This window comes from Typopeltis vanoorti, chromosome 11, assembly GCF_054136105.1.
Source record: "Typopeltis vanoorti isolate ZY-2024b chromosome 11, IOZ_Tvanoo_1.0, whole genome shotgun sequence".
Classification (NCBI taxonomy): Eukaryota; Metazoa; Arthropoda; class Arachnida; order Uropygi; family Thelyphonidae; genus Typopeltis; species Typopeltis vanoorti.
The window spans coordinates 125,574,250-125,598,746 of record NC_143559.1 but is presented as its reverse complement, the minus strand read 5'-3'; the positions used below and the strand labels follow the sequence as shown (position 1 = coordinate 125,598,746).

Sequence of the window (24,497 nt, the reverse complement as noted above, 5' to 3'; positions counted from 1 at the left end):
GAAGCGTCCATTGCTGAAGAATGGCTTCTTATTACATTACACCACGATAATGGAAGGACACATATTGCTTGTGGTGTAGTGGACGTTTTGCAGAAGAACAAAGATATCCTACCGCACCCTCCATACAGTCCTGATCTCGCACCGTGCGATTTCTGGCTGTTTCCTCAGCTCAAGAAACGACTAAGAGGTCGCCATTTCGAAAGCAACAAAGCATGTGTAAAAGCTGCGGAGGCGGTTTTGAAAGAACTCTCAAAAAACGGACTTTCCATGTGTTTAAGAAGTGGACGCAACGTCCACTTCTTAAACACACGGTAGTTACTTCGAAAAAGACCATGTAAATGATGACGATTAAAAGGTAATCTGTTTTCTGTATAAATATAGTCTTATAACTTATTGAACAGCCTCCGTAAATACGAAAATGTATCGTCTCAAAAGATTGAAGTTCATCCTGACAAATTCAGCTGTTTTAATTACTTTAATTTCCGAATTGAGCAACAAAGATTAAGATTCATAGCAAATAGATCAATTGGATTAAACATGCTCTTTAATTAACTGCACAGAATTACTTTACTGAGCTACTCTTGTATCACGTGACTGGTAGGCGACTCCCATTCCTTTTAATTCTCGCACAATTCCAGGCGGTAGGTGGCCTGATACGGAAACTGCATACATTCCTAGAGCATGATGATCTGAAAAGAAAGCAAGAAAAAGATGTATAGCAGGCTTTATTTTGTTCAGTACTAAAAATCTTCCTTAGGGTTACTTCCAAATTGACCCAATTAAGTCATAGAATAAACAATTCATGAACACTAGAGGGGAATGGCAGGGTTTGATATCGCAAAGGATAATAGAAGGGCCTACATTCTGAGATCAGCGAGTATGAAGACGGGTGCTTTTGTTTGAAGTCGGATGGTAGTCAATGCGAATAACGATGCAATATATAAACGTGGTAAAGTAGAATAAAAACACTTAAGTAAAATTATATGCAATAGCATTTTTAAAAAAGGTTGATGGTATGAAATAAGTGATCTGTCAACGGTAACTGATTGAAATTCCAATGACCACTAGTATTTCAAGCAGATAGTAGCTCTCCCCCACTCATTGTAGTACGGGGAGTGGAAGAGTATCTTTATGGCATTGGCCATTTCGAGCAGACAGTCGTCCTCAGAAAAAAAAGGCGGGGGCGAGATTCTACTTTATTTTATTCTATATTGCACGTTTAAGATCATGGTCTGTGACTGTCCAAACTTTAAAATAGAATCAAAAAGGTCAAATCAAATCATACTACTCCGATCATGATCTCTGAAGGTAGGTCTTTCTTCCGTTATCAGTGGAAGTGAGATCGGAGATCTCGGTTCTAATTAGTATTCATCTTATGCTTTGATCACGCCAGTTTGAAAATTGAGGTAAGATTATTTAGGGTACCAAATTGCAGGAAAGTTGTAATTTCAATGAACAATATGGAAATCAAAACTAATGGTTGTGAGAGACCAGGAGATTAAGAAAATATCGTGCGATTACATTTAATCGTCCGTAAACAGATTACAAATACTTTTGCAAAAAAGTGTGGCGTGTGTATATATAGCATAGAGAATGGTATTATTGCTAAAACAGAAAACTAGTCCGAGATGACCAGAATCAAAATGGACCTATAGAGATGAGGTAGACAGTTGGAAATGAGGCCGAAGCAACCAAGACTAAGTGAGCCATTTTCAAAAGGAGTTTTGGGGATATTATCAATTTTGCAGTATGGAAAGAGTTTAAGAGAAAAAAAAAAATCCAGAATCATCCTCGCATGACACCGACTTTTTAGCAGTTATTCGCACCCTCGATGAGATTCGATCCCCAGTATTTCCTAACTGGGACCATTTGGTGCATGCTGGAAGGAAGTTTCTTAGACCTTTTAAGACGAGAACCGAAGGACCTTCGGTTCTGAAATGTATCCTATCGATGAAAGATCCTATAGTGTAGTGCGTTAGCACTGTACGTGGCTTTCCTAGGAGGTTAGGACATTCTACTCTAAAGACCAAAATACTCAACTTTGAACGATCCATCTTGTGAACATCAAGACATTCACAAAGTATCTATGCCTCATTGTGGGATTCAAACCGACAGCCTGTTGGTTGAAGAGCAACTACGCTACCCGCTCAGCCCACTATACTCGCGATTAGCCAATGTACTGTTCTACCACAGATACGAGAACCTATTGGCTCGGTGTCATGAAGAGTCAATTCATGTTGAAGGGGAGAAAGAAATAAGGCGATCTAAGAATTGGTCACCAACACGCGAAGTCACGTGATTTATACATAAAATTTTCCGACTGTTATACAAGCAAAATAGTTACCACTTTAAAAAACTACAATGATCAATAAAACAGAAGTTAATTTTCCGACGTGTAATAATAAACAACTCATCCCACAATACGGATTGATTACCCTGTTATCGGAATGGATTCTCCTGACATGCGCAGAAGTGTCGAAGGATCTCGCATCTGTGAGCGTACAGTACCGTGAATGACGTGTGCATATGGAAGTCGATTTTTGCGAATCAAGTATTAAAAAAAAAAATCAGCTAACGCCTATGTTGTTCCCGTATAGGGAGTAGGCGGGGACGTTTACCCTATCTAACTTTGGAGATTAAGTGGGCAGTTCAATCTCCACTGGTAGCCAATCATAGTTTCCGGGAGAAAAAACCCGCTAATCCGTGCCAGAGATCGACTAACTCGGGAACCGGCCGAAAAAAAGGCTTCGAAAAAGTTTCTCTAGTCGGCGACTAGATTTGAACCACCAAATCCTTTCTTCGTGCGGTCAAGCTGTAGAGTGCAAACGGCACTTCTACTGAGCTACACAGGCTCTTGAATCAAGTATTTAAGACACTAAATGTGACCTGCCAAGTCTTTAATTCAAACACAGTGTGAATTAATTTCTGATATTTCCCATTTCAAACAGATTCTGCTTTTGATCGATTGCTTAACTTTTAATAGTTAAAAAGAGGTAGATTAAATCACGTTTCTCATGAAGTCAGTTGAAGGCGATAAAAGATATTTGTTGAAAACGTATACTTGACATTTGGAGTAGTTTGCATCACGTCAGAAGCGTCCTGAAAAAAAGTGGGACCCACTTGGTTGGCTATTATGGCTAAAGTGTGAACATCAATATTTGAAAAACTTTCGCTCCAAGTTTTCACAAGGAAATAATTAATTCACATGCTCACGAATTTTCTCCTGGTTATGGAGAAAATTCGTGGGCATAAGTGAATGCATAATAAGTGGTCACATATCCCAAAGACATTTGGGATATGTGACCACTTCCCTGCTTATAGGAGGCCTGCAATGTGAAAGTTCATAGTTTCTCTAGCGCAGTTTCGAGATTATGTAAAAATCTTTGGTTTTCAACACGTATTTAGGTGTTACACATTTAAAATTTTTGCTGGGTTAGTGAATATTTGCATTTAAGAATCTTCATTAAAAAGGTAAAAATATGCGATCATTTGGAAGAACTCCCTCCTGTACAGAAAGTTATCCTTCTCATGAAAACCAAGACTCCCCCCCCCCCCCCAGGCATGCGGTTCTCAAAGTGTGAGCCACGAACTCCTGGGGTCCATACTAAGACGTTTTATGCTCTCATTCTCACGTACGCAGTGGAGCATTCATGTACCTCAACCAACACATAACCCAACAGACTAAATGCAGAAACAGACGAGAATCCAGCTGTCTATTAAGCCACACATTAAAAGAAATTCGCAAAAATTTAAAAAGAAAACAATGCTACCCTTCACTTTTTTTCCCGAAAAGTTTCCATAAAGAAATGTTAATATGTAATGAATTTGTCGTAGCACAATGAATACATATGGTAAAAAGTTCAGTTTTAATTTCAAATGCGGTAAATATCGATAGTATAATCCGCAAACAAACTCTTTGGGCTCCTTAATTTAAAAAGGTCCGCAGACCAAGAGAAGTTTGAAAATCGCTGCCCTAGACCAACGCTGCATACAAAATTAAGTACGCGGCAGCAGCATTCGTTACAACACTGTTGCCATCCTATCTGGGAGTGTTCTATTTAGCTCTCTGCTTCACGTCTCATTTCACTACAGCATACAACATGGAGGAAGAGGGATTCCTTTGGAAAGCCAGTGAGTTATGTTTTATTTGATTTTATGATCAACTTAACCGAGAGACCCAAGGACAAAAATACTAGAAACTTGCAAACAGAATTCTTTCGTTATGCTATGTAAATATTTCATTTTAATGAATGGCTCGAATTGTTCAAACGCAAAATGCTCATTTCTTAGAATAGCAAAGAACTGTACTGAAAGTAGGACGGTGATAACGAACCTATGGCACGTGTCAGGTGTTACTGAAGCGATTTTTTTTTTTTTTTTTTTTTTGCTTCTAAAACCGATTCATATTTCTAAAGATAAACGTGCCATACTTCGGATACTGTTTGTAAAAAACTGCTTAGCAAGAAGGTCAAATTCCATTCGGAATTTGACCTTCTTTCAGGCGAGTACAGCAAAACAAATGTCACTACCTAACGGTCATAAAAATTACCATAAATATATTTACTAAAATAAAGAGCCAAAAGGCTTCAGTTCGGCGATGCAAAACTATATAAGTAGAGTGGATATTAGATCCAGCATTATTTCAAAGCCCGAATGTAGAAAGTATGAAAATTTCGTAAAAATAAGTTGACGAGAGATCTTATGGGAATACACTTGCCGGCATTTACGAGTTGCCCTAGCGTGGACCGTATAAAAGATATGATCGCGTGCCCAAATATTTACCTTGTATTGGTTATTTTGATAAGGTTTCACTGGCCTGATAGCTGTTTCTAACTGGTTGGTTCTCCTCAGAGACCAGGCAGAAACCTTAAGAGATCAAAAACTCTCGTTCAGCACCAAGGAACTTGAAATGTCGGAGAGGTCATCTTTCGTAAGAAAATTCTCGATGGGGTGCGTAAAATATTTTCTAAATTGACTAAAATATTAAATTTACTAAAATGTAAAAACTTTTATAGTTTCTACATTCGGCTTTGAAATAATACTGGATCTAATATCCAGTTTACTTATATAACATACATGTATGATTGAAATAGGCCGGGAAAATGTTCTAGTCTGCAACTAGAATCGTTCTGATATCTTCGGGCAGTATAGAGCTATAGAAGAAATTTCGCAGAAATCAGTGGTTTCCTTATAGGCACGGGACTGCCGATGAGTTCGGTGTGATATGGATCGATAGCAGCCTTCATTAAATGCTTCGGTCCACTGCTGTACACGATAAATTCTGTTTGTCTGCACAAACTTCGCAGATGACGGCAATCTCGTTCCTAATAGACTATATTAAAACCATCGTGACGCCCCTTAAGCAAACCGGTTATTTTTCTACTGATTAAACAATCCGGGATATCAGTTTGAGAAACCAGGCAGCTCTGCTTTCACGAGTGTGATTGCATCCAGACGGCACCAACATTAAATCCCTTTATCGAACTCCGAAAGATCCTTTGTTTTTCGCATTGTGATGAACATCATTCACAATTACTGACCAGCAGCATTTTGTAAGGTTCTAATTCAGTTGCCGGTATGTGTAGGTTAGATTTAAGATGCGTTTGTTCAATATTTTCGGCCTTGAACACAATGTAATTAAATGAATTTGGGCAATATAACTTCACTTTCCGATAGTTAGTTTAAAGCTGTGAAATGCACGTTGTACGTTTCTTATTCCAGTGAATTTTAAACCATAAACAGAAGTAAAATAAGAGCTTACGTAATTTTTGCCACCTAGATACCCAACTCTCGTCTGGATTCATCATGGCAATCAACCTATAAAAGTTAAGTCAAGATTAAGTTGATGCATAAAATAGCGCAATTAAAAAGCCTTATATACATTAATAGATGTAATCAGATTAAAATGGCTAATCAAATAACATTTTTAAATAGAAATTCAATTCTGAAATTGGGGTTCGACCTAGAAACAGTTACAAATTATATGTAGTGACAGACCGAAAAAATATTTTTTTTTGACATCAGGCTACACAGCCACTGAGATTCGATTTCGTAATGCTTGACATCCAGAAGACTATTGTAGGTGCGATTGGATTTGCAAACTGGAACTTTTCATTCTTTTCATTGTTCCTGATTTAGTCGGTCTTTCGAGTAGAAAAGTATCTCCTTCCGTTTTAATTTAAACTCGAGTTAACCAGGACTGTAGAACTGATTTCAGATAATACCAGTTATTGTTTTAGGAACACAAGATGAGATGGCAGTTTTCTGCTGCACTCTTACTCCAAAATCTTCAGGATTATTGGATTAAGAGTGGAGCTAGGGTAGAGACCGGCTGCCTTCCGAATTCCAGAGAATTCGGCATTAAGCAAAAGCTATAAAGTTTATAGAGAAGAGTTATTTTTATTTGTCGCTCGTTTAATTAGCAACTTCTTGCATTTAGATATTTTCCAAAGGCCTCAATTTTCTTCTTTGCCACTTGACCATTTTGCTCATATCGGGGGTCAAAAACTAAAAACGCATAATGTTTTGATCGGTTTAATGAAATTTATTAAAAACGAAATTACTGCTAATGATAATTATTCAAAAGACTAATTGGCCTTGAAAGAGTCCCTTCTAATCTTATTAAGTAATCTAATTTGGGATTATTTTACGGATTGGCTGTCTTTAAATGAAAGACAAAATATGAAGCTTTGTCTTTCAAATATCTAGATAAAAATATTACTCTTACTTTCAGATATGCACTACCATATTTTAAATTGGTAAGTATGAGCAATGAAAGTGATCTTGTTAAGTTGTCCAAGTTAACGAGCCAACATGACAGTCGGCTTTTATTCTGCTTTCAAATGTCGTTTTCTAAAAAAGATTTTGTTCTTCTGTAAAGTTTTACACCGATTAGGACTAGTTTGAACTGAGAGAAAAAACCGAGGCATTAGTTGGATAAAGGATTAAGCTAAATTTATTATTGTATTTTTTTTAAAACTTCTTTCTACTATTTCAAAGGATACCGAGTCAACTTGTACACATACGGTTCCTGTATTATTATTCGTTACACCTCCAAGGAGTCCGAAGACTCATCGCGGGAGGACACCTACTGGACTACTCTCCATTTCCACCACTACACTGAACCTCTACTAACAATCATCTACGTCAACGCCATCTATCGTCCACCACAACTAGTATTTTTTGTCTGTAAATTGGTTGTGTTCTGAAGGGCCGATTTTTCTGTATGTCCACACATTTAAGACTTATTTTTTCAACCCAATATTCAATGCAAGTTTGTTTTTGAGCGAGAAGCCAATATATAGATTTGTGATGACTTAAAAATCTGAAGAGACAAGGACAAAATTATGGAACTTAATTATTATTATTATGATTTGACACCTCCAGGGAGTCAAAAGACTCATCGAGGGAGAGTGTGCCAAGAGCATCGAACGATTGGGTCCCCTTCCAACTACTAACCGCACTCAAACTTACTTAACTGAGCCATTAGTAGCAGAGGCTCTACCAATCGACCAACCTTAATTATAATTTGTATTTGTTGCAATCTCAAGTGTGGTGACTGAGATAATTTTAGACATTTATTCGAAAGAACGGTTTGTAATAACAGGTCACCTCATTACGACATTACGAAGGTTTTACAATAAACACTCGGAGGCGTCTGTGGAAGTGTTTGAGAAGGAAAAAAAAACTTCAAATATCACTGCATGGAGTCAGGCCACTTGCGAATGCAAGTGGCCTGACTCGTCGCTAAATATGCGAGATCATGATGAAGTTTGAAAGTTCCAATATCTCGAAAAAGTTTATCTAACTTTTAATAAACCAATAGTGCAACGTGGGATAGGTCTGCCACTTCGTTGGCGAGAATTCAGATATTTATAAATAGTTTTAATCGCGATGCCTTCTTATAAAAAGAAAAAAAATTTGAATCTTCAAGTTAACCTCCCTTGCTCGATGTTCCTATTCCAGGCACATAGCTAGATCGAAGTAGTGATGTTTGGACTGTCCATTTAAATGAATGATTAAATCCAAAATTAATTATCCAGAAGACAAATTACCGCATTTGTTGCGAAGTCACAAGGGCTTCCTACAAAAGGCGACAGCATTGCATACAGTTTCAGTGATACAATTACTCATTTACTTTGGGTTAGGTTTGGAAATTATTTATTGCGATTTTCTACACGAGTAGAGAAACATTAATGAAGGTCACGATCTGTAACATGCACATGCATTTCCATCCTCTATTCAAAAACAGCGGATGGAAATGAAATTATCGGTGTGTAATCTGACTCCGCAATTTTATGAAGTGTTCATTATATTTCTGTAGAGCTTTTAGTCTTCTGCATTGAAATTTTCAAAATCGACCAGGTGTGTTGCTGCGTGGTATGAGAAATCTTTTTCTCGTCGAGTATTGTTTGAATTTCAAAACGTATGCCCTACGAGTACGCTACCAGTGCTGCCCTCTCGTGCAAATAATTACAATACGTATCTGTTATTTCTTTTACAATTATTGTGGTGTTCAGGGATCCAACCCACCATCCCGTGTTATGGTATTGACGCAATATTATATTCTATTACGTCAATACTAAAGAATTTTTGCTAGCTGTTTTAAGAAAATTATGAAAATTGCTGAAATTCGAGGAGGGTGTTAACGAGGTCTTAAATATAGCATGTACAAGAAAACCCAACAATTGGATAAAGAGCCACGCTCGGTGCGACGATAATTGTGTACCCTGTGGTCAAGTTTGTTATCATAATGCTAGACGTTATAGGTTCGGTTCTAGTCATTGAGAAGAGGAACGTTGTATTTATTATCAACATCATCCAGCCTATTTTCTGAATGATGTGGTACAGGCAAGTAATGTTTTTATCCCTATCCATAAATATTTTTTTTAAAGCTCTGCATCTCAGAAGTCAACCATAGATCCCACTGTTTCATAGAATACAATTAAGATTCACGAGATGACGGCAATTGTTGGCTACCATACTTTCTTCGATGCCTTTGCGAAAGGTTGCAAAATACAATACGGCATCTTTTGTTGGGAACGAATACTTAAGGACCTTGGTGTTAGAACTGAATCCAGTTTCGAAGTCAAAATTCGATTTGCCTCTCGAAATAGGAGAATCATAATTAGAGCACACTTTCTGAACGTCCCTAATAATCGTTTTATGATACTGTGAACGCCCAAATAAATCCACAGACCGACCTAATCACTTGTAGAGAAATCAGTTACACAAAACCACCTGGTTCTAAAGTCGCCATACTCTGAAAAGATGTCAGAGTATGGCGACTGAATTGTTTCAGCTTGGTCATGTGATCAGTATTCTCTTTCCCAAATAGAGCACTGTGGTGGAAACGGAAAACAAGGTCCTGTCGCATTTCTGCTGCAAGTAGAATACCGAGTTTGATGAGATGGCTTTCGCAAAATTAAAATTGGCCCACCAATCGCTGGGATCCGAAATGCAAACGTGTGTTAAGCAACATATTAGAAAACCAGTTTTTCATTTCCACGTTTATGGAGTAGCGCTGCCAATTTATTCCCAGTAACTGCCTTCATTGAAGTGATCACTGACGTAAAATTTTGAAAAAAAAAAAGAGGTATACGATTAGGAGGGAGTTTAAAAAAAATCTTTGCATGGTTTCTTCGTGCCTTAAACTACAAGTTCTGGAAATATTCCAGAAAGACGATCGTATAAAATGCACTGATACCGATTTCTTCTGGCCACCAGTTAGCTTTGTTATACTACGCAAGTTGCACATTTCCATGCAAATGTTGATAGCTGCATGTTTGTGCTTTGACCTATTTTGTTTATGACCGTCAAAGATTGTCTTAGAATTTATCTTCGCAGATGGCACCGCAAAGATAATGACTCATCTTTACTGAATGTTCCGTGAATAAAATGCAAAGTATGGTAAACACAGATCGAAAAACTAATGTTTGGTTTTACTGTTAAAATCTCTCCGTAATAACGAAACTGCATTTTTTCATTTCGGAAAATAGCCGGAGAACTCCCCACCCCTTTCATATACCGCAGAAATAATGCCAGCTAACCGTGAAGCATAGACGGATAAGTAAAATTATTATTACTTGACATCTCCAAGGAACAAAAAGACTCATCGTGGGAGGTCCCCTACTCTGCAACTCGCAGTCTCCATCACTCACCAACTACAGAGAACCGCATCATCTACACTAACACCATCTATCGCCCACCACCAGTATTTTCCCAGACAATCATAAACATCCATTCCCACGGCAGGATTCGAACCCGCAGCCTTCTGGCTGGAGAGCGGATACGCTAACCACTCTGCAAACCAGGCTAGCTTGATTGTTTCTGAAAATTTTTTTTTTTTCGTTTCTCGTAATGTAACGACTATAAAATTTTACCAGTAGATAATTCAGAACTTTCAGAGTGAATACATTCTTAATTTGATCTAAAGATCACTTCACACCTCACCTTCCTATATAATAAAAAGAAAGTCTTAATCTTACCCTTCGAAGCTGGAGCTAGTGCAGTCATAGACCATTTCTTTATTGTGTTTCATCCTTAAATACTGCTCACAATTATCGCAGCCATCCGTCACGAACTGGTCAAACGACTAAAAATAAAGGAAATAAAAGTAAATGTTAAATTCTTCAAAAATTTAATAACTTCAGAAGTACAAAATGCTTTCTAAAAAAACCCCAAGCACCAATACCTTCCAGTCTGCTGAAGCAATACTTCATTTGATTATTGAAATCATCTGATCTGTCTCATCTTCCGTATGTTGTGTCTCATGTGGTCACAATAAAAGGCAGCGGTTGGATTACATGCGAATACAAGTGATTTTCAAAGTATGAAAAACTGTTACCATCTTCAAATGTCAAATTTTGCGACTTCTGAATCTTCCACTGTTAGTCACGTCTTTTCCTGACGCATTTTTATTATTTCACAAGGGTGAATAGATGAGGTTTGAGTTTTTTTTTTTCTTTAATTGGTAGGCAAGTGGTCTCCATCACTGGTACTTGGTTCGTTCTCACTCAAGAACTCTAGACTTACGGAATACAAGAGTGAAGCATTCACTTTGGCCAAATTGTCCTAATTTTAATAGATGCGGTCTGAAAGTAATGCGATTTCTTTTTTTAAATATTTTGACAAGTTCTATTAATGCAAATAGATTCTTCAGACTAAGTTAAGATATTTTACGATAGTTTCGGCTTTCCCAAAAATGCGATCTCATCCGAGAATAACCCTTGAACGAAGGTAGTAAAATAAGGGAACTGAAATGAGTTCAGGTGTTTGGAATTACATTCAAATCAACTAAGGTCATAATTGCCTGTGCTCCGGTTGGTTTGTAGGCAAAAAATATCAGTAGGAAACGCCCACTTCCACATGAGGTAAGCTAACTCACTTTCAGCTGAACTGCTTCAGAAAAGCGTTGTTCGCATTTTACATGCGATTTGAACCTGCGTCTTTCCAACCGAGCCTATAGAACTTTTGCAGTATGACAAAGGTGAATGAAGCCTTTGAAGATGTAGAGGGACTGAAACATTGTTTTAAAGTATAGTTTGAAAAATCATTTCGCGTTTTGTTTTTTTTGGGATGGGAGCGATCTTTTCTCTATCACTAAAGTGTTTTAGTAACATGTGATCGAGGTGTAATCGAAATTGAGGAACCAAAAGGATTAAATTACTTTGTTGTCATGATATTCTTAGAATTAGTTTTTATTTTAGACACATAGGGGAGAGTTGCCCAAATCGTACTGCTTAGGACATTTGACATTTATTGCCCAATATGCTTTTAAATGATAAATTTTGTTTGTTTCTACAAATTGATTCCTTATGTACCTCATGTCTGTATTTTTAGCACGTTTTTTCCTTTTTTGCAAGGTTTTAGACGTTTTTTTTATGACCTTGCAATCGGTACCATTTGGAAACCCGGTGCCTAAATAGTACTGGTCTGTTTCCAAAATCGTACCTAATAATTGTGAATAAGGAAATGACAGTAACATGAAACTTCCTCTAGAAAGTCAATTTATTTATAAACAAAATTGAAAAATTACAAAATTTTTAGGGATTTTTTTATAAATCCCTAAGACTTTCAAAACATCGGAGTTCTGATAAAGTTCATTTTAACACTCCATCAACAAATACCGCTCCTGCAATTAATATATCTGTAAATGAAGAGTCGACAAGCACGTTTAGTAGTATATTTTTTCCTCTTTCAGTACACCACAACTTTCATGAACCCATAACTTGCAAGTAATGCATTGAATCATATTTTCTAAACGTGCTTGTCGACTCTTCATTTACAGATATATTAAATGCTGGAGCGGTACTTGTTGATGGAGCGTTAAAATGAACTTTATCAGAACTCCGATGTTTTGAAAGTCTTTTGGAGGTATTCTTTAGATGTTGCAACTTCTTGCTCATAGAATCAATCTTTGCTAGTTTCTTTTCCTTCAGAGCTTCAACTAATTTTTTTATGAGGGCTACTCGTCAGCACGGTTGAATGAAGAATTTTTCAAAATAATAAAAATGTACATGTAATGTCCTTTTTAGAAACTATGCATTTCGTTTAAAAAACTAACATAATCTTAACAAGAGTTAAATGGTTTTTATAAAACAAATATTGAAAATAATATAACAAGTCTAGTATCAAAAAAACTCTAGTAACGTCCCGTGAAATGTTATTATTCGATCAATATCATCTATATAAATAAAGTCAAAATTTACATTGAACTTACCTGATTTTTTTCGAACTTAATAACGCATGAAAATCACAATGTAACCTCTCAACTTTTTTCCTACAATACAGACTAGTCATTTAGTTTATGTGCCAGCCGCTAGATACTTATATTAATAGCCACTTATATTAATTGGTTTATGAAAAATGCCAAAATTATGATTTAGGCAACAGGTACGCATTAGGCAACTCTCCCCTACTAGATAAACTTGTCTCAAGTACATACTATATGTTATGTGCCTCACAGATAGTAATTACAAAATGAAATGATTATCGTCTACATTTTTTTTTTTTTTTTTTTTTAGTAATTAGTATGGCTATGGCTCTTGGTTACACATTGTACAGTTCCTTCCGTTTTTTGCCCACTTTTTTCTTTGATCTATTAGTCTATATTACCACTTTAATAGTAACTAATATAAGCCGGCAAAGGTTGGTCGATTGGTAGAGCCTCTGCTACTAATGACTCAGTTAAGTAAGTTTGAGCGCGGTTAGTAGTTGGAAGGGACCCAATCGTTCGATGCTGTTGGCACACTCTCCCTCGATGAGTCTTTGGACTCCCTGGAGGTGTCAAATAATAATATGTAGCATTGTTTTCTCTATCTTCTATTATCACTTGTATTGCTGCAGTACTTGTGCTACATCACTGTTGTATTATAGTATAGTGGAGTACTTCAGTCTTTACAAAAATAAAGCCAAATTTAAAATGAAGTGAGGGTGAACACCGACTGTGTAAAAGAAATGGAATGCAGTTAAAAACTCATTCGATTATTGGAAGAACAACAAAGCTCACTTTTAAGTGTGGACTATTAATCAGTAGCGTCTGCAAAAATCAATGATATTTTGTATTGAATTTAATCTTTCCCAATTCGGTAATAAATTTTAAGTAGTCTAGAATATAAGGAATCAACATTTCCACGAGATTAAGAATACGACGAGAAAGCAATTTGAAATTGCGATAGTATTTGGAGAAAATAATGCTAACATTTGTCCCTAGGTGGCGATAACAGATGGTATCAAGAGCAATGAACGAATTTTAGTTTGAATAAATAACGCAACTCGGCATCGATCTTAATTTAAGGGGTGGGGGATTAATTCAAGTCTAGCGAAAAGGCAAGATGGGGAAAAATGTTTATCGCAAGAAGATTTCGCAATAAAAATCAGAATCTCATCTGAAAGTAGCTCGGGGAGCTGTTACCTTGACATTGATCCTTTAGCCAGGCATCAAGCAACTGACACAGTCACGCTGTTATTTCCCGTACAGTATTTAACCACGAAATTCGATCGCTATTAAGCTGTCCTTTTGTAAGCGGAGTGCTTTTTTGCGATGATATAGTTGCAAGCGCTATGTCCTTGGCGTAAGATTTTCTTTGAAGGTTATTCGATGTGGAACAAAGTACAAAGTTTGAATGAATTTAAGAGAAAAGGATTCGTTTTACTTTTACCTATTTGATTAAAATAATCCAATAAATATTTCATTATTTTAATATCAAAAACGTTTTAGATTTTGGTGTAATATTTTACATTTCAAATTTGATTGTTCCATGTAAGTTACACGTAGAGAATTTACTCGAAATAATCCAAGTAGTGTTATTAAAAATACCAAGAAACACCAGTAATTATCAAAGTAAGAGACAAAAGGCTTCATCTCGACGATGTAAACCCGTTTTATCCTCTGTTACTTCACTTTCTGGTCTTATAGCAAAGAATACTCGGCCGTAAATCCAAAATAATAAACTTCTTGAAAAGATGTGATGCTGTTAAAAGATGGCAATCGAACAGCGGATGTGTCATGCATTCAACGTCAGAACTACGCGAAGTGTTTACAGGAGATTTCTGTTTAGAAAACGTAATTTCTAAAAATGGAAAATTTAGCAGGCTTTCTAGATGTCACTTTTAAGATCTGTTGCATGATTTACTATCAACTAATTATTGCCACTAGAGGAAGTGTAACAGATCTTTAACAGGGGTGTAGTCGGACCTGGGCGACGCCCTGGTACTCCTTTAAAACTATCAATTTTTAAATTCATTGTAATAAATTATAAGAATGAGACTTTATTCATTTCCAGCTTTCGGTCAAAAAATAGCAGCTTGCCGCTCTTGTCACTTTTTTTCAGAAAAAAAAAGTGATCTCTCTGCAATATGGCCGTCGCAATAATAATGCCGCACTTCGTGCTCTAATTTTTGTTTCCAAGGTAGAGTCCTAGCACTATTTCTTTTAGGACTACACCCCTGATCTTTAAGCAAAAATGATAGATGATGCAAGTATAAACTGTTTTATTTATTTTGTTTCACATGTTTTCTTCCAGAATATAGGAAAGTAAATTAATATGTATTTTAATACTTAAGGTACTTTACTTGCAGTTTTCTTCAAATTTTGAAAGTATTTTTAATCATACAACTATGAAATAAAATTTTAAAAAAATCCATGCGGGGAATGCCTGCATAGCCATATGATAATTTCCATGATTCTGTGACGGGGGGGGGGATTCCATGAATAGAAGTTTCAGGCTTCTTAAACAGCCAGTTTATCTGACAGTCAAGAAGTCTGTGTCTCAAAAATCGTTTGACTTCGCAACTAAAAATATAAAACGCATGGCATGTTATGCAATATTGTCATTTTTGTTTCAATTCAACTGTCTTTTTGGCGAAGGAGTGAAAACTGGCTTATTGAAGTCCAAAAGGTAGGAGATGATTGCTTTTTACTCGTTAGTAAAAGAATATTTGTGTGTGAATAACAATGCGTTTTAAGATTTATTTTATTTAAGTGAAGACTTTAAGTAAGTTTATAAGTAAGTTTATTTGATATGTAGGAAATGATTTGAAGAGTTAGTAAAAGTGATGTAGAGATCCTGCAGGGTGATAAGTAGACTGGCAGTATGGACAAAAAGATAATGGCTGCCAGTTTACACTTGACCAAGTGTAAGGTGATGTACCTGAGGAAGAAGAGACCACAAGCTGTGTACTAAATTGATGAAACTGAACTCTAGGAAATTGTTGAGGCCATGGACTTGGGGAGGAGATTGAGCAGGGGAGATTGCCGGTTTATGGGCTTCAAGAAGTAGCCGCTAGGTGGGAAAATGAGATGATAGAAACAGATAAATTATTAAATGCGTTTTATAGGATTGAAACTGAACACTTCAGTACATGGTAAAAAAGGAAGAAGGAGAGGCCACCCATGGAAATTGTGTAAGAATGGTTAGCAAGGGTGTAGGGACTTTGCGTTGAGTGTGTGGAATGAGTTGCGAGTGCTTCCAACTACTTGCGTGGAATCAGTTGCGAGATGGTAGAGTGCTTCAGTGAATGGGTTTAAGAAGCGAGGGAGAGGGTATTGTGCGAGTAATGGATCTCCCGCAATAAGAGATACCTACATAATATAACAAGAGCACACATTTTTGGGAGTGACTATTAAGTTCCCGACATTAACACGATATGTCATGGGAGGTCAACGTTTTTCTTAAGAAAACTGATTTATTGAATTCAAATGAGTTACAAATGCTGTTTACTACAACAACTACTGCAATTTAAATACTTATTTGCAAATTGGTAAAACAGTAGAAGACAAATTTCTTCGTAGACATCTGTAAGAGCTTAGTCCTTACAGATGTCCTTTATAAAACATAACACGCACGATTTAAGTAGTTGTCGTAGAGAAGAAATTATTTAAGAAGTTGTTTTCACGTCTTCAGAATTGAATCGGTTAGTATGGGAGCTTTGCCCCTTATTTACAACCTGATTCAATGTGCTGGGAATGGACGAGCGTACACACACACGCATTCTGCAGATCCCATTTAAAAGGTTCTATGCTGGACGATCCCTGCTACGATGATAGGAGATTACATGGAGACCTAATATAAAAGGTGTCAGTCAAAGAGTTCGATTCTCATCGTCACGCGAGAAATGTTCTAATCGAAAGGGAGGTGGGATAGTGTTCTTCATTTATCAAATTGTGCCACTAAATCCAAACCAACCTACGCTCGAATTCGAGACTGTTGGGATCCCATTTAGATGGATTTACATTAAGACATTGCCCCTCAAGCCACTTAATTTCTTATGAAACAAAATTGCATGTACCATCCCTGCTGTATTCCGGCAATAATTTTATTGTTGCTGGGCGGTGAGCCAACTTGCGTTTATCTGCTTCCTAGCGTTATTGTGTTTTGAATGTTAGCTTGTTTACGGTGTGTTTCGTGGTATATATTTTGTATATATGACTTAAAGTCATGTTTAGATTCGAACATGAGAAAGTGACGTATTTCACATTTTGTTCGAACAACTAATGGCTGTATTCCTTGGGGAAGGCCGTTTCAAAGAAGAGTAGTAGATGGAATGAAAGGAAGCAGAGAAGTTGGTTCGGCGAGTTCCAAGATGGTCTTTAAAAAGGGTGTTGGTTAGCAGAGGCTCTTCTAATGATTTTGGAGAAAGTGGAGGAATAACAGTGGTCAATTCAGCAGAGTACTTTCCATGAAAGTCGAGTGGAGTGAGAGATCATTAAATTTACTCGATTGCCCTTTTCTGGATAGAATCAAGAAACTTAAGAATTTGGTGCACCATCCCAAATATAGGAACAATATTCTTTGGGCGGGCAGATTTGCATAGAGTTAGCAGCTGTGAAGGTGAGGGATAGTGTCTTGTGCGAAAGAGTATACCAGCTGTTTTTTGGAGATTGCAAACGCTATAGTTGAAATGTGTTGTGCCAAGAAAGATTGGAGGTATAGGTCAGTCAAAAAAGAGAAATTGTGAGGGTTACATGCTAAAATTACACGTGACAAAATTTCACAAGGAAGAAATTACATATAGATAAAAATACACTGAGAAAAAATTACACAAATTTGAATATTCACACTGAAGTGTTTTACTTTAGAGTTTTTAAATTTTTATGATGAATTTTATATTCATTTTTCAAATTAATACTTTATAAGTATTTCAAATACTTATAAAGACTTACCTGTTGACTTTAATTCGATTAAAATATTATTGGTATTTTGTTGTCAAATTAAACAAACTTTCTTAATATTGAAAAAATTACTTTTATTTTAAAAAAATAAAAAAAAACAAACACTAAGTCATAAGCTATACAACGTAAAAAATCCAATCGTCTATTAGAGTCGTAATTTTGTAGAATATTTGAAATACGTTGTTTTAACGAAATGTACCTAAATGAACGTCTTGGGTTTTGTTGACCAGTTAAATGCTGCAAATAGTTTGTATGTTGTAAAGATAATTATTTAACAATGTTATCCAAAAATTTCCAAACAGCTGGGTGGAAACGCTGAAAGAGAAACTGAAGTCCATAGTGCCATCCATCGATACAATTTGTAGTTCTAGCTATACGGTTGGCTGCAGAGTGTCTATGGTTCCAAGTAGAAATATTGAATAAAGGTTGTCTATAAGTGCCGTTCCTGAGCTGTCGACCTCGAATTCATGTACGTTTGAAGTAAATGAGAACTTGCTCGATTTGTTCATTATATTCGTCTAAATTAGAGAACAGATCAGCAACTTCTAAAACTGTTTCTAACACTTCTTCTGTCAAACGTGCAAGTGATTTTAACACTTTAATGTGTACTGCAAATGACCAATTGGATTCACATAGATTTTAGTCTACATTCATTTACTTTGCGTATAATAGATTGTGATAAGTGGAAAAAGCAGCCACCAATTTCGATGTTTTCAAAACACGCCACGGAAAGCATTCATTGCTGCTATTTCAAAATCGGTCAAAATTTTTCGTGGTCGAGCTTGAGGAAGTTTCTCCAGTAATATGTTCAGCATCTTCACGTATATTTCGTCCTTTTTCCCTGGTAGAAGAGCCAGGAAAAGCGACGCCTGAATCATATTGGACATGGATACTGTATAAACTGATAATATATTTCTGGAACCACTTTAAATGTACCATCTGCTAGCCAAAACTCGTTAACTATAAGTTGATCTAGAAGAGTCTTGTGACCAATTAGTATTATACGTTCTGGATCTTCTGGCCCGGAATCATGAATAATCCATTTAGAGTCTTTCTCTGGTATTTCAAAGTTTTTGTTATCTGAATTTGACGGAACGTTTCCAATTGTTTTAGCTTTGGATCTATTTAATCGCCCCGTCATTGAGCTCTTCTTCGGTAGGCACATTTTTAATCCGTCTGATACAGTCACTAAACTGTTAGCTATAATTGCACGAGCCGTTGCTCCTGAATTCAACATTTTTCTTTTCATTTGCAAGTTGATGAGCTTCAGATTCAAAAGTCCTATTAACATGACAGTGTTCTGAAGACTCACGGATAATCTTGTTGTCTCTGGTATGGAGCAGCGATCGACAATGTAAAGTTCTAAACTTTGCACAACGCCAATGAATAGTTCCGATAGCAGTTTCACGGTGACGAACAAACTTTAATTCTTTGTAAATTATAATTTGACTCCCTTTATTACTAACACCGTACTCAAAATCAGCCATGGGTAAATAAAAAATTAATTTAAAAAAATTAATCACGAAATTTAACTCGCACGTTATACACTAGTTGTATTACGAGTCACTAAACTAGAACTGAAGAATGCAACACAAAAATTTACTTATATACCTTCACCCAAACAATTAGAAATTCTTGAGCAGTTCATGGTGATTAACTGCTGTCGATTGGTTTTACCTTAGGAAATTATTCCTTGTAAATCTAAGGTAAGTACTAATTAGGGTAGCTAATTACTACATCATTTTGAGTTTCCAACTCAACCACTTCCCTAATCCCATTGCCCAAATCTGCACTGGTGATTTACCCCTTGCTGATTATAAATTTTTGTACAATTTCATTTTATGTGTAATTTCTTATTTGCGTATTTTTTCCTTTTAATTTTTTTTCTTTGTGTATTTTTATCTATGTGTAATTTTTTTTTTGTAATTTTTTCTTTCCTGTGTAATTTCTTAATTTTGTAATTATTTGTGTAAATATTTTCCTATTTTTCCTTAGTGTATTTTTATCTATGTAATTTCTCCCCTGTGTAATTTCGTCCTCGTGTAATTCTTGTAGTGCAATTTTATCCTGACACGGTTGTGAGAGATCAAACAGGACTGAGTTTTGGTGGCATGAAGTGGACGAGGTTGTCCTTGCTCCTTTGGGATATAGGTAGGAGATCAGAGTTCAGGCCATTGACCATGGTGGATCTTGAAGATGCTAATACTTCAACACTATAATGTTAGTGAAATGAAAACGGGGAGATTAAACATTCACATGAGAGCCAGTATTAAAAAAAAATTAAAAGTATTTCGTCTTGCGTATCGTAAGATATCATTGAGAGCGAAGAACAATGGTAAGGAATTTGAATAATAAATAGTAAAGCGCATGTGCCGAATTTGAACCACTCTGTACAAGTAGTTGCGCGTTTGGCGGATGAAAACTATTGAGCTGAAATAATTATATACAGTACAACAATTTAATTCTTTGGATTTTCCAAACCTTTGGTGGATAGTAACGCAATCGTTACGATTAAGGTTTGGTATATGAAGTAGAGCTTCAGTACTTTCTTTGAATATCCTTTCATGGATACATAGATCTGAAAATCCGTTTTCTCCATTGGGTCCTATGTTTTGCATTTTTAATTCCATGCTATGGAAAGCCCTGCGTTTTCATGAGCTAGATGTGGTCTAAATGTTTAAAAATACGTAGTATGATAGATTACATGAGCAAGAGACTTGGTATACACAAGGATAAGAGATTATAAATTTGGTTAATGGGTTTGAATGTTGCGATAAGTTTTTTTTTTTTTTTTTTAATAATCTTTGCAAGTCGTTCAGAGATGCCATTGATGTGGGAGTGCTGTGTAGATCCACTTCTCTTGGAGGTTATCTTGGAGTAGTGATAACTATTTTCTGTTGCTCTTGGGTTGAATCCATTTAATAGAAATGTTCATAAGTTAATGGTTTCCAGTTCCCATTTGCGCAGCTTTATTATTATTGTTTTTTTTTTTTTTTTTTTACTGTGGCACATATGTGAATGTTTAATTATGGAAACTCTTCAAGTCTCACTATACAAGAAAAGGAGGAATTGAGTGTACTGTCATCGGCACTTCTATGTATAGGATTAGAAGTATGTGAGAGCAGGTCATTTATATATACAAGAGGAAAAGTATATAAAAGAAAGGAACCCTGGTGTAATTCTGCATTGGTGGGAAATTGAAGAGAAGATACTACCTACCATGACATGTAGTGAGCAGTCAGGTGAGAAATTTGGCGATCCAGTTGCAGATTGTGGATGGAAGTTTGCTATGAGGACCCTGTTCCAAACTCAATCCAATGCCTTTGAAATGTAGAGGGAAACCAGTAAGTTTCTCCGCTGTTTTCCATGGTTTGAGTCCAGAGATGGGTGGTTGAAACTAGATCAGCTGAAGACCTCAGATGACAGAATCCATAGTACTGCTTAGTTGATAGGCCTGTAGGTGGTTCAAACGTTGGTTGTTGATGACCTTCAACATTTTAACGAGAACAGAAGTGAGAGGAACTGGACGGTAGTTCGTTGGTTGATTTTTATCAACTTTCTTTGGGATAGGATGAATGTGGGCGTTGCTGTAGGTAGATGCCAGTTAAATAGGATAGATTGAGGAGGCGATACAGAATAGGTGTTAGTTCTGAGGCGCAAGTTTTTAACATAATAGGTGGGATACGATCAGGACTAGATGCCTTATTACGTTCAGGTTATTTAAGATTCTTCGGATTTCTTTCTGGAGGAAGAGTATGGGCGTCATGGAGAGCGGTTCTTGGCCGAGTGAGGGAACTTTGGCCAGGTCCTCATAGCAAACTTCCATCCACACTCTGCAACTGGATCGCCAAATTTCTCACCAGAAATTTGGCGATCCAGTAAATCAGTTTTGTTTTTAAGTGAGTATCATCCAGATGCAAGGGTGGCGAAAACCTGGGTGGGCAAAATTTGCCCTCAATGGGATTCGCAGAGAACCATAAAGAGCGACCGCCATTTGGCAAGAGGCGAGTTTGCAACATTTTGTCCTTTTGAAGTTTGATTTGAATTTAGTGATTTTTTTTTTACAGCTATTGCGAGCTGCAATATAGACAGAGTGAACAGCTGGAAATTTTGGCCTCGAGTCATTCGTGGTTTGCAGATGCTTTCTTTCAATGAGTTGGCCCACTTTTGAAAGCTAAGGCTTGGATGGCTGCTGTGAATTTGGAGTGAAGTAAGGGATGAAGGCCTTCAATTCCTGCGAGGATTTCTGATATTCGGTTGGAGCAGATATTTGTACCAGGAGAACAAGCAAATTCGGACCATGGGAAGAAAGAATAGAAGTCATGGAGATCATTCATTTGGTACCCTTGTAGGGCCAAATGATACGAGACAGAACTGGTGGGTGGCAGAAGATTCGCCTGAGTTGCGATCTAACCAAGAAGAGAACTGACATCCACAGTATACTTTACAAGGTAAGGGGAGCTTGTTAGAAAGAGAAAGTGTATTGGCAGTTTGGAGGGGGGTGGGGTTGTCAGGTGTTCTAGTGGGGGGAGAATGATCTGTAATTGGTCGTTGCTAATGGCAAACACCTCGGCGTCCTTGATCTGTAAAACCGTAGGAATACATTTTAGTGGTATTCGACGAGTATTCAGAATTCCAAAGCGCTAATAGCCTAAAGGTGGCAAATATCTTTGTCAGGTAATCTTCCCGTCTGGATACTTTACTGGGAAGTAGATGTATCTATTTTAAACAGCATTCTACGAAAAGCCGCAATGTGGAAAGGGAAGACAAGCGGATCCCAGCGAAAGGCTAAATTCACGCCCCCCCTCCAACACACATTAAAAGTACTTGCTTCTTGCAGGGAAAAAACTGATTACAGCACTGTTATTCCTGAGTAGTTCCCAAACAAATATGAAAGATCTTTGGACAAAGAATAATTGTAGTTAAATAAGTTTAAACGCAGTAAATTTTGAAAACAAGCGAATAATAAATACCATGTAAATACTGTATTCGTCGACAGCTTTGTGCATCGTCAAAAATTACGTACGCATTAGAAAATACTTCGAGATATTAATTTTTTTTATATAAATCTCTTGGCATAAATATTTGATTTCATACAGTAGCAAACCCTGTCGGTCATAAGTATTGCCATTTTAAATCATAGAAAAGTTTACATTTTCATTTGAACACCGAAGGGGTGAAACTTTTCGCAACTTAAGTTTCAAACAGAAGAGTTCTTTAACACTAATTAAATAAAAAGAAAATTAAGTGTTCTTCTGCAATCCTTTTTTTTTTTTTTCAGATCGAGGTAGTAACATAGTTTGGCATAAGGGACGAATGCTTCTCCAAGCGCAGGAAACATTTTGTACTAATGTAACTGATCAATTTCAAGCAAAACTCAAATAATAAAAACTTAAAATTAGGCCGTAATTCATTTGTAACAACAGTACTAAAGGATAAACCATTTACCTTTACCAACGAACACAACAAACAAGCGCGAAGATTTCGAAGATTTTTCGGCACGATTTCGAGTGACATGACAATCAAAGTAAGTACACAACTGAAGCAAAACAAACTAGTAACATAAAAATTTCCAACTCCCAAACTGTTCCAACAATGTCAAACAATAGCTCTCCGCTTTCGCAAAAAATATTTAAACCAGAACAGTAGTAGATATTAGCATAATGGGATAGCACAAATCACTCACTACTGGGAAGGGGAGGTGAGAAATATGACAACTGAAGCAGTGTGAAAGACTAGAGTGTTAAGAAGTATACTAACATTTGACCTGTCAGTGTTTTAAATAATAATCACAGTAATAATATACAATTACACAGTTCCAAGTTAAATAACAATGCATATTGCAGTTGATTCTTTTTTTCAAGTTTGAGAAAGTGTGATTATACACAGTATTTACACTTCTACGATTAAAATATTATATTTTCCATTTCTCACAAACATACAGTGCAATGTAAACTCATTATTTACAGTTTTTTTAATAATAGTAATATTATCACATTATTACATTATATTTTAGTATAATAGTATTGTTTATTACATTTTACATAGTAATATTATGAGGATTAGTCGTTTTTTTATTATTGATCTCAAAAATATTTGCACATACACAACACTCATCTTGAGCGATTCTTGAGAAATAACATTCCAACATGTTATTTTACGAAGTACAGATTGTGGTTCATTTTTTACATCAGATTTCTACAAAAAATTTTAATAATATATTTTATTCGTAATATTTTTATTATTATTATTTTTTTTATACATATGGGGTTCATCCGTTCCTCCTCCGTCCCTTAGGACTGGTTGAGCTCTCCCTAATGAGGGATTAAGTATAACTGTAAATTCGTGTATGTTCGCAGGCTGGTTTGCCCTGTTCTGAGGGACGAAAACCCGAATTTCTGAAAAAACCTCTACCTGTATACGAGACTGGCTAACTCACCTTTAGTCTAAAGAGACCAGATAAAGGTTCCTCACGTCACTGACGGGAATCGAACCCAGGTCTTTCTGACCAAAGGACTTCGTCTGTACTGACTGAGTTACCGAGGCTTATCATTAGAATTATGATTATATATTATGCGTTTACAACACATATTGGTCCGTTTTTCAACAATGACGTTCATACTTTTCTTTCTTTTTTTTTTTGTATAATGTATTAATAACAGTTACTACAGTTGGTAATTTATAGTTGCAGTTCAATTCATTCACAAGCACACGCTCACACATACGCACACGCACACATACACACCATTACTTGGAATATCATGACACTTCACTGAACTGGAAAGCCTTTAATTTGTAAGGCTTTCCATGTATTTCTCGATCG

At 36.4% G+C, this 24,497-nt stretch overlaps 1 protein-coding gene across 1 annotated transcript; it reads right to left on the bottom strand.

The window, feature by feature from the left end:
* Positions 1–456: 456 nt before the first annotated feature.
* Positions 457–23,251, bottom strand: LOC150102027 (transcription elongation factor SPT4-A-like). Its single transcript, XM_090400313.1, has 4 exons — positions 23,123–23,251; positions 10,488–10,594; positions 5,762–5,817; positions 457–689 (listed from the first exon to the last, which is right to left on the bottom strand). The coding sequence occupies exons 1-4, from the start codon at positions 23,189–23,191 to the stop codon at positions 568–570; spliced, it is 354 nt and encodes a 117-aa protein (XP_090256439.1). The 5' UTR covers positions 23,192–23,251; the 3' UTR covers positions 457–567.
* Positions 23,252–24,497: the final 1,246 nt, after the last annotated feature.

Excerpts from the sequence above, each read along its gene's own strand:
- LOC150102027 (XM_090400313.1), bottom strand. The coding sequence starts at position 23,191 with ATGTCACTCGAAATCGTGCCGAAAAATCTTCGAAATCTTCGCGCTTGT. Across the intron at positions 5,818-10,487 it reads ACTAGCTCCAGCTTCGAAGG|GTTGATTGCCATGATGAATC; the intron begins GTAAGATTAAGA and ends TAACTTTTATAG. Across the intron at positions 690-5,761 it reads ATCTAGGTGGCAAAAATTAC|ATCATCATGCTCTAGGAATG; the intron begins GTAAGCTCTTAT and ends CTTTCTTTTCAG.